Source organism: Limanda limanda, chromosome 13, assembly GCF_963576545.1.
Source record: "Limanda limanda chromosome 13, fLimLim1.1, whole genome shotgun sequence".
NCBI classification, from domain to species: Eukaryota; Metazoa; Chordata; class Actinopteri; order Pleuronectiformes; family Pleuronectidae; genus Limanda; species Limanda limanda.
Window position 1 is genome coordinate 1,015,492 of NC_083648.1, and position 9,613 is coordinate 1,025,104.

Below are 9,613 nucleotides of genomic sequence, written 5' to 3' on the forward strand. Positions count from 1 at the left end.
GAGATCACGTACACATCAGTAACAGAAACAGTCCAGAACCAAAAGACGTTGAAAACAACAGTTTCATCAGATCCTCACTCGGTAGATTGGATGTTGACTGCAGGCGAGACGATGGAGGACAGGACTCGCTGGTCCTGGTCCTGGTCTTGTCCCAGGTGTCCCAGGTGCTGGTCGAGGACGGCAGGTGGGACGCCAGCGAGTCCGACCCGGAGCATCAGCTGCTGCTGCTTCACCGGACAAACGCTTATTACAGAACATGTCCAGACACTTTTCATATTCATGTGTGAAAACAGTTGATGTCTCCCCTGTGTTCCTCTGAGTGAGGAGATCTCTCCGGGTCGGGCTCGGAGGTCGTGGATGGGAAACTGGAACCAACAACAACACGGAATTCATGAATCAAAAAAAGATTGAAACTAACGACGGAGATGACAAAAATAAAAATAAGTTTATACCTGTGCATGAGACAAATATCAGAGGTGATTTCTAATTTACAGCCAGAGTTTTGTGGAGTGTCAGCACAGAGGAATGAAAACAAACCAGTGATCCACACACACTCCTCTCTCACGCTGCAGAGAACATGTCAGTGTCAAAATATGATTCTATATTTAAATATCTGCACATTCAAAATTATACCAAGTATCTGAAGACTCCCACAGTAACACAGCTCCTGAAGTGGAGTCCCTCAGTGAGCAGTGTCCATCCTGGATCCTGTCCAGTGTCTACATGTAGATATTCTATGTGGTGATAATTGTGATATTAATTATGAATGTGTCATATCACTGAGTTCATAACTCATCTGTCACCTTCTCTCTCTGAGTTCTGTCTTTTTATTCTCCCTGATTCTTCTTCAGTTTGTCCTCATGTCTTTGTTATTATAAATGATATTAAAGTGGAGCTCAGGTTGCTTCCGTCGGCCGACCTACGTCACTCAGGTTACTGCTGCTGCCCGCTGATTGGCTGCTGGCTCAGCTCCTCGTGAGGAAATCACTCCTTTTATAGTGAACGAGCGCCGAGCGGCGGCTTCCGGGTTCGAACCCTCTCAGCATGTAGAGGAGGAGACACCTGGACCGACACACGGGACACACGCACGGTACCGATCCGTGACCAGTGCAGGTGAGGAGCGGGGCGGGGCCAGGGGGGGTGCAGTGGGGGCCGAGCAGGACCGGGACCGGGACCGGGACCCGACCCGGGACCAGGACCAGGACCCGGACCTGGTCTGTGGGTGGATCCCGAACAGATCAGACATGTCAGGTCCTGCAGACTCACCAGGAACAAAAAACACAAAACTGCTTTATCCTCAAACTCAGTGTTTATCTACTCTAACAACTAAGTAACTAAGTAACTAAGTAACTAACTGTTCATCTTAACACGAAAAGACTTGATTACAAGTGAAACATCCGCGTTACTTGAATGAAACGAGAGTAAAAGTTCATATGAGGAACAGGAGAGATGTGTGTGGGTGTGTGTGGGTGTGTGTTTGTGTGTGTGTGTGTGTTTGTGTGTGTCTGTGTTTGTGTGTGTGTGTGTGGGTGTGTGTGGGTGTAATAAAATATCCACTACAGTGGAAAGTACAACAAATAATAATAATGACGCTAAAGTTTATAATAATAATAACAATAATGATGATGATGATCATAATAATAATAATAACTAGTTGAGATCAGAACCATGTTTTATTAACATTAATAACATGATAAATACTCATTCTCTGATTGTCTTGTATTTAAAGACTGTGAAGACATCTGCAGCTTCTACAGTTCTTATCATATAAAACCATATTAACTATATGATATATGGTATTATTACTGTTACCATTGTTATGATCAAAATATCATTTTTATTTGACTATTCAAAACATCTAAACTCTTATATTATTACCTTATTATTATTTTCGATCATCACAATATCTAAAATGACTTTATCAGTGGTTTATATATTTGCTATGACAGTAATAGTGTAGTTAAGACTAATATAGATATTGCAGCATCTCTATGTGTTATATGTATATCTACATTGCTGACCACTGATTTTAATGTGTTGTTTGTTTTGCCAGTTGTGTTTACATCCCTCATTCATGCATGATGTGATCACACTGCTTCATTTGTTGTGTTTATAAGTTGTATGTTTTGTCGCACGATGTTTTACACTTTGATAAACGTGTCGTAAACTTTACTTGAGGACGAATGACGATGAAAATAAACCCGAAACTTGCAGAAACAGACGAGACGTTTAAAATATGAATCAAAGTCCCAGAACTCTAAAAACACGAGGTATGAATGTGAGTCATCCCCGAGACGATGTGTTTGTGTGCGTCTTGTGTTGTCGCGTTGTGTTGTCGACTGAAGTCACGTTCGTCATGTTTGAGGAATCTCGTGTTGTTGGAGGAAGATGAACGTAGAAACTCTCCGTGAGCGTCTCAGCTCGACCGGAGCTCAGACGGAGTTCCTTCCTCTCTTTTTAAACTTAGCTCAAACTTTCAGCGACTTCATCACTTCCTCTTTTCACTGTTTCCACCCAGAAGACGCCGCTCGCTGTGTGTGACCTGCCGGGCGTTTGAGTCCTGGGTGCACGGAGGTCACTGCTCACTGCCACCTGGGAGATTCCCTGGGGTTTGGTTGTGTTGGAGCTCGACTCTGTTTAGCTGGACAGCCGAACGGATCAGTGTGTGTCTGTGAAGTTGTGAAGTTGTGAAGCTGTGAACATGTGAAGCTGTGAACATGTGGAGCTGTGATGTGCAGAGATGCTTGCGTGCACATTACTGTTGGTGGTTAAAGTGTCATTATCGTGAAGAGACGTTACAGAGATCAGATCTGTTTTGAAAAGACACAAACACACAATCCTGAAGGAGTCTGGTTGGACCTGAGGAAGGATTTGAATAAAGTCAAACCTGGAGAAGTGCAGCTGGAGAACTCTCAGACTTCTGATCTTCTGGTGTTCTTGGGTGATAATGATTAAAAGTCCAGTTCTGTACTGAAGTCACAGAAACACAGAGTAGAAGAGAGGGAGGCAGCTCCACAAGACTTGAGCTTTTCGATGTTTCATTAGAGGACGTGTATGAAGTTCAGGACCAAAGCAGTGAAACGCAGGTCAGGGTTCACAGAAGCAACGAGGATCCGACTCTAACACAAAGTTCTGTCTCTGTACCAATGGACGGACGTATTTGACGGAGTTTTCAAACGGTGCTGTCGGTCTAGAACGTGTGTGAAGGGTCCAGGTGAGATGTGTGGTTCACTCTGAGAGGTGGCTCGGACCAGGATGACCTCTGACCTCTGACCTCTGACCGGCACAGAGCAGCTGCTCACTGGATGGTCTGAGACAGTTAGTGTGAGCAGGGACTGAAGGTTCTACACAAACACACCCTCACCCTCCGTGTGCTGTACTCACGTGTGGTCCTCTGTGTTGACAGCATGGGGAACCTGATCAAAGTGTTGACCAGAGACATCGACAACAATGGTGGAAACTTCTTCCTGGACTTTGAGAGTAAGACACACACACACACACACACGTTTGTGCTTCTCTCTTAGTGAGGACATTCAAGGACACAATACATTCCCTAACAAGCTGACCCCGACCCTAACCATCCAAACCACATGCCTAACTCTAACCTGAACCTACACACACACACACACACACACACACACACACACACACACACACACACACACACACACACACACACACACACACACACACACACACACACACACACACACGTTTGTGCTTCTATCCAAACTAACCATCCAAACCACATGCCTAACTCTAACCTGAACCCACAACCACACACACACGCACACACGCACAACCACACACACACACACACACACACACACACACACACACACACACACACACACACACGCACAAACAAACACACACACACACACACACACACGTAGGAGTAAGTAAACAATCAGCCTGTGCTTCTAACATTTAAAAGGAAGTGATGATATTTTACCTGCACAAAACAGTCAGAACTTGAGAGCACAGACCATCCAGAGGCCACGCCTCCTGCATGGGAGAGCGAGCGGCCTGAGCTCACTGTGGACACGCCCCTGTGTCTCTCTTTCAGACGCTCAGCCCTCACAGTCGGAGACGGCCGTGTGGGAGAAGGTGAACGAGGTGCTGATGGAGGCCCGGGTCATCCTGGAGGACCTGCAGGCGTACAGAGGAGCAGGAGAGGAGATACGACAGGTAACAAGTCCACGTCCAAACCCGATTAACGCCATGACCATGGAGAGGAAATAAAGATGGACGACATGTCTCTACTGTTGTTCAAAATGAAACTAAAACCTCTCTGATGCAAACGCTGCCATTTGGTGCAGATGACGTCATTTACAGTCAGAGTCTGTTCAGTTTGATCGTAGAGAGGAGCAGTGGTCTCCAGGTCCCGCCCACACACTCTCATGACCAATCAGGAGTCAGTGTCAGCTGTCAATCATCACGTCTCAGCCTGTTCTTATATCATCAAATAACTGATTCAAACCAAACTGATCAGAAACACTTGAACAAACATCAGAGAGAGAAGAACGATACTGCAGCCAGCCACCAGGGGGCGAATTTTTTTTATTTGGCTTCACTTTTGAGGGCTGTCATGTCGTCCATCTTTATTTACAGGCTGTGGTCTTAACCCTGTGTGTGTGTGTGTGTGTGTGTGTGTGTCCGTGTGTCCGTGTGTCCGTGTGTGTGTCTGTGTCTGTGTGTGTGTGTGTGTGTGTGTGTGTGTGTGTGTGTGTGTGTGTGTGTGTGTGTGTGTGTGTGTGTGTGTGTGTGTGTCTGTGTGTGTGTGTGTGTGTGTGTGTGTGTGTGTGTGCAGGCCATCCAGAGTCCTGGAGTGGAGCGTGTGCAGGAGAAGGCGTGGTCAGCCGTGGTTCCTCTGGTCGCTAAACTGAAAACCTTCTATGAGTTTTCCCAGAAGCTCGGTGAGAACCTGAACCCAGCAGTCCTGGTGTCCCTCACTCAGGAGACAACAACATGTCCCCACCTCTCACACGCTGCTGGCAGACACACAACGAGCTCGTTAGTGCCCCCAGCAGGACAGAGTACACACTTGTGATCAGGAAGTGGTGAATTTAAACTAAGATCTGCAGCTGGAGCCGTTTTTCATCATATTTGTTTATTCAGCCGAATTGTCCGTTCTGAGGAAATAATCTGAGCTCAGCCCCTGTTGTCTTCATGTCTCTGCCTCACGTTGAGTGTGTTTGTGTCTCCTTGTGTCAGAGTCCAGTTTGCAGTGTCTCCTGGACGTCCTCACCAGCTCCGGCTCCACTCCCACTCAACATCTGGAGCAGAAACAGGCCCTGGCTCGTCAGTTCGCTCACATCATGCACTTCACGCTGCGGTTCGACGAGCTCAAGGTCGGCCCCTGTGACCCCCACCCCCCCCACCCCCACCCCCCCACACCCCAACCTCACACCCTCTCACATCCCACAACCTGTGCTGTCTCTGTTTCAGATGACCAACCCTGCCATCCAGAACGACTTCAGCTACTACCGCCGAACCATCAGCCGCATGCGAATCAACAACCAGTCGGTGAGACGCACGCAAAGCTTCAGCTTCATCGCTAGAAACAGATCAAGAATATTACACGAGAAAACAGATTTACAAATGAAATAGAATGAAAGATGCAGCACTTGCTCACGTTGGTCTGGATATCTTATCTTATCGTCTTGACTGGGTTTCCATGGCAACCTTCTCAGGGCGAAGCCAGCAACGAGGTCAACAACGAAATGGCCAATCGGATGTCTCTGTTTTACGCCTGCGCCACGCCGATGCTGAAGACGCTAAGCGACGCCACGTCAAAGTTCGTGTCAGACGTGAGTCCGATCATCGATTCATTTCTTTATGAAAAAATGTTTTTCCGTGAATGAACTGAAAAGTAGCCAAGAAACAAACAAAGAAAAAACAATGAATCAAGTCAAATATTCGTGTGTAGGTGTAATGAGCAGTTCGCCCTGTAGGTGTCGGCAGCAGGACTGGAGACTGCTGGTTTGGTGTAAACTAGCACCAGGGGGCGCACTCTGAAATAAAAACTTCTAGATTACAGTCCTTTGATAAACTTTTTTATTATTGTTAGTTTCTCTTTCATTATATCTTTATGTCTATATTTATGTTTTTATGACATGGTTATTCTGTTATATACATAACATTTCTATTCTATTCATTTGGTCTTTTATTTTTTGGATGTATTATTTGTCTTTATTTCGTATTATTATTTAAAATTCATGTTCATGAAGAAAATATTGTAGTTTGTATTTATCGTCACTGGATGAATTGTAAATATATATTTTACACAAACTAAATAATGATGTTTAGTGTTAAATAAACATATATAATTATATTAAAATTAGGAATTAATAAAATATTAAGAGATTTAATTAAATAAAATTTCTTACTCAGCAATGAGTTTATGTTGGAAGTTACTGTATCTGGATGTAACTGCAGTTTCCTGTACTTCTAAGTATTTTTACTTATTTCTGAGGGCTCTTTACGTCTGTCTGTGTAAAATCAAACACTATAATGGTTTGTGAATATGAACTGTGACTGAAACTTTATTGTTCTGCTGCAGAATCCAGATGTTCCACTTGAAAACACGACAGACTGTCTGAGCACGATGGCCAGTGTCTGTAAAGTGATGCTGGAAACACCGTGAGTCTCGAACATGATCCTGAACGCATCACCAGCATCACCCCACAGCCTGACTCTTTGTGTGTGTGTGTGTGTCTGTGTGCGTGTGTGTCTGTGTGCGTGCAGGGAGTATCGCAGTCGCTTCACCAGTGAGGAGACGGTGTTGTTCTGCCTCCGTGTGATGGTCGGCGTCATCATCCTGTACGACCACGTTCACCCGGCCGGCGCCTTCGTTAAGACGGCCAACATAGACGTACGTTAACGAGACACACGATCACACCACACACAGTAAACAAAGATCCGAAGGGGAATATTATTTATCGCCCCCTGGTGGCTGGCTGCAGTACAGCTCATAAACCTCCTCCGGGTTAGCAGATGGGAGATGGAGCAAACTAAAAACTCAAAGTAGACGTTAAATAAATGTTTGTCAAAGATGTTTCTGTCGTTTCAGGTCGTTCTCGTCTCTCTGACGTTTGTTCAAGTTTCTGATCAGTTTGGTTTTTATCAGTTATTTGATGATATATCAACAGGCTGAGACATCAGCTGAGACTGACTCCTGATTGGTCAAGAGTGTGTGTGGGCGGGACCTGGAGACCACTGCTCTGCTCTGCGATCACACTGAACAGACGTAACGTGTCCTGTGATTTCTTTTATTAACATGTGTCTCCCTCTGTCTCCGTGGCGATGTTCAGATGAAAGGCAGCATCAGAGTGTTGAAGGAGCAGCCGCCCAGCAGCGTGGAGGGATTACTCAACGCTCTCAGGTCTGTGAAGCTCACAAACACGAAAGAGTTAATGTCGAGCGTCTGAGGCGGCGAACAGATTTAATACAGTTTTGTTTTAAAGAGACGTTTTACAATAAGAACCACCTGCGTCCAGATGAGTGTTTTTTTCTCAGAAATAAACTCCGTCCACACCTGAAAACTAACGTCACATGACCATTCACCTCCACTGGTCATGTGATGTAAACAGGAAGTAGATAGTCTCTGCAGTTGGTTGCTTAGTAACAGAAACTCCTCTGAAGGAGGAGCAGTGATGGTGAAGAGTCTGAGCAGCAACCCTTCAGGTGCATAGTATAAAAAGAAAAATGTTTAAAGAAAACTAAAAAGTAGCGACCACAAGGTGGAACCGTTACTGACAGGAAGTGTTAGCGACAGGAAGTGTTAGCAACGCTTTGTGTTCACCGCTGGAAGTCGAGTCATGTGACTGATGAGAACCAATCAGGAAGAGGATGTCAAACTAAGACGTTAGTTACTGCACAAGTCTCTGATTTAGATTCCGGTGAAGTTCAGCAGGCGTAACCATAGAAACAGTGATGAGTTTTCAAACTAAAAGGTTTCAGTGTGGGCGGAGCCTTTGGAGACAGACTCTCATCACGCACCTTTTCCTCCTGCAGGTACACGACCAAGCATCTGAATGACGAGACTACCTCCAAGCAAATCAGAAACATGTTGCAGCCAAACTGACTCAACTCCAGAGTTTTGGTCCGAATTTCAAAAGAACTACTGAACAAACCTTTGTCTAAAGTTTGTCTGTTTAACCTCATTTGATTTTACTCTCATTTATATAAAAAACTTTTGTTCTTGTAAAAATCAGCTGCATCACATCAGATTTACAACAAATACAATATGTTCACTGGGAATGTTTATTAAAACTGTCATTAGTGCAGTGGAGGTTTTTTCTTTGTTGTCATCAGTTTACAGTGAACTGATCGTTCGACCCCTGGAGAGCAGAGAGAAAACACACGTTTTCAGCCTCTTGTGGCCAAAATGAGTATTACAAAGACAAACACTGACAAAAATACAGTACGTGAAAACATTTATTTCCTCCAAATGTTTTCCTCAAAACATGTTGTTTGTCGACTCGTTGTTTCTCCTGAAGTGACGTCGACTTGGCGTTAGCAGATATGTTTTCACGTGTTGTTCGTTTGAACCCAGAAACTTCTGTTCTAATCTTGCATTGTTTCATTTATGAATCTAACACAAAAATCGATGTGCGGCTTGTTTTTTGTCTCAAGTCAGAATCGGACTCAGTTTTCAGTTCAGTGAACTTTCCATAGAAACTTTCAGTTCTGAAGAATGTCTTCATTATCCTGCAAACATACATCTGTAAACAAACGTAAATCACAGTCAAACTCACTGTAACCACGGCAACATTTTACTTCCTGTTTCTGTCAAAGTTTCTGTGACATTTTCCAAAATACAAGCTTTTATTTGTTTTGTTAGTTGTTTTTTGGGAGCGTAGTAAACATGCTAACGCGAACAGTTGAGTTAGCGAACAGAAGGAGAACCACTGTGACAACGCGGTACTGAACGAGGGACGCCTCAGACTGATGTGATGACTGCTGACTGGAACCTGTCACAAACTGTTTTATTTTGCCCTGTGTGTTGCCGCTGCCATTTTGAATGATGTTTGCGTGTCGGCGAAATAAAGTCAAGATTTTTAAGAAAAGCCTTTTGTTAGTTTGTTCTGGAATCACAAGACGTTATTCTGAGTTTTCCTTGTTCCACTCGATGTAAAACAACCTGTTCGTGAAGTGTGGAGACAAAACGACGGGAGACAGTGGTGCAGCCTTCTAAAACTTTGTCTACTTCCAGGTGAGTCCCACTCTATCTCTTCCCCGCGAACATGCATACACACATACTGTACGTTTCCACATGTTCTTAAACCGTCACATCATCTTTTACTGAAGGGTCAACGTGTTCTTTACTTTCCATGTTAACTACATAAAGTCAATTTTCCTTTATTTCATTCGTAATAATTTGTGTTTCATCAGCTGTTAGCAAACTTCCTTAGAAAACATTTAACTTGACTCTGTGAACTTTTGAAACATGTTGTCTCGTGTGGTGTGGTGTGTTCTTTATATAGAATTCAAAGTTCTTCCTTGATTGATTGATTGAATATTTATTTAAGCCTCGGAAGACACATTGAGGGATAAGACCCTCATTTACAATGGTGCCGAGGGTACAATACAAAAGTTGATACATTAA

The 9,613-nt window shown here is 44.2% G+C and overlaps 1 protein-coding gene across 1 annotated transcript; it reads left to right on the forward strand.

Annotated features, from left to right (window-relative positions):
- Positions 1-1,022: 1,022 nt before the first annotated feature.
- LOC133018007 (CYFIP-related Rac1 interactor B-like) lies at positions 1,023-9,068 on the forward strand. The gene is made up of 11 exons (XM_061084291.1): positions 1,023-1,113; positions 3,407-3,480; positions 4,070-4,191; positions 4,814-4,919; positions 5,218-5,354; positions 5,452-5,529; positions 5,697-5,813; positions 6,566-6,645; positions 6,751-6,877; positions 7,317-7,387; positions 8,020-9,068. Exons 2-11 carry the CDS (start codon positions 3,408-3,410, stop codon positions 8,087-8,089), a joined length of 981 nt encoding a protein of 326 aa, XP_060940274.1. The 5' UTR covers positions 1,023-1,113; position 3,407; the 3' UTR covers positions 8,090-9,068.
- Positions 9,069-9,613: the final 545 nt, after the last annotated feature.

Excerpts from the sequence above, each read along its gene's own strand:
- LOC133018007 (XM_061084291.1), top strand. The coding sequence starts at position 3,408 with ATGGGGAACCTGATCAAAGTGTTGACCAGAGACATCGACAACAATGGT. Across the intron at positions 4,192-4,813 it reads CAGGAGAGGAGATACGACAG|GCCATCCAGAGTCCTGGAGT; the intron begins GTAACAAGTCCA and ends GTGTGTGTGCAG. Across the intron at positions 6,646-6,750 it reads AAAGTGATGCTGGAAACACC|GGAGTATCGCAGTCGCTTCA; the intron begins GTGAGTCTCGAA and ends GTGTGCGTGCAG.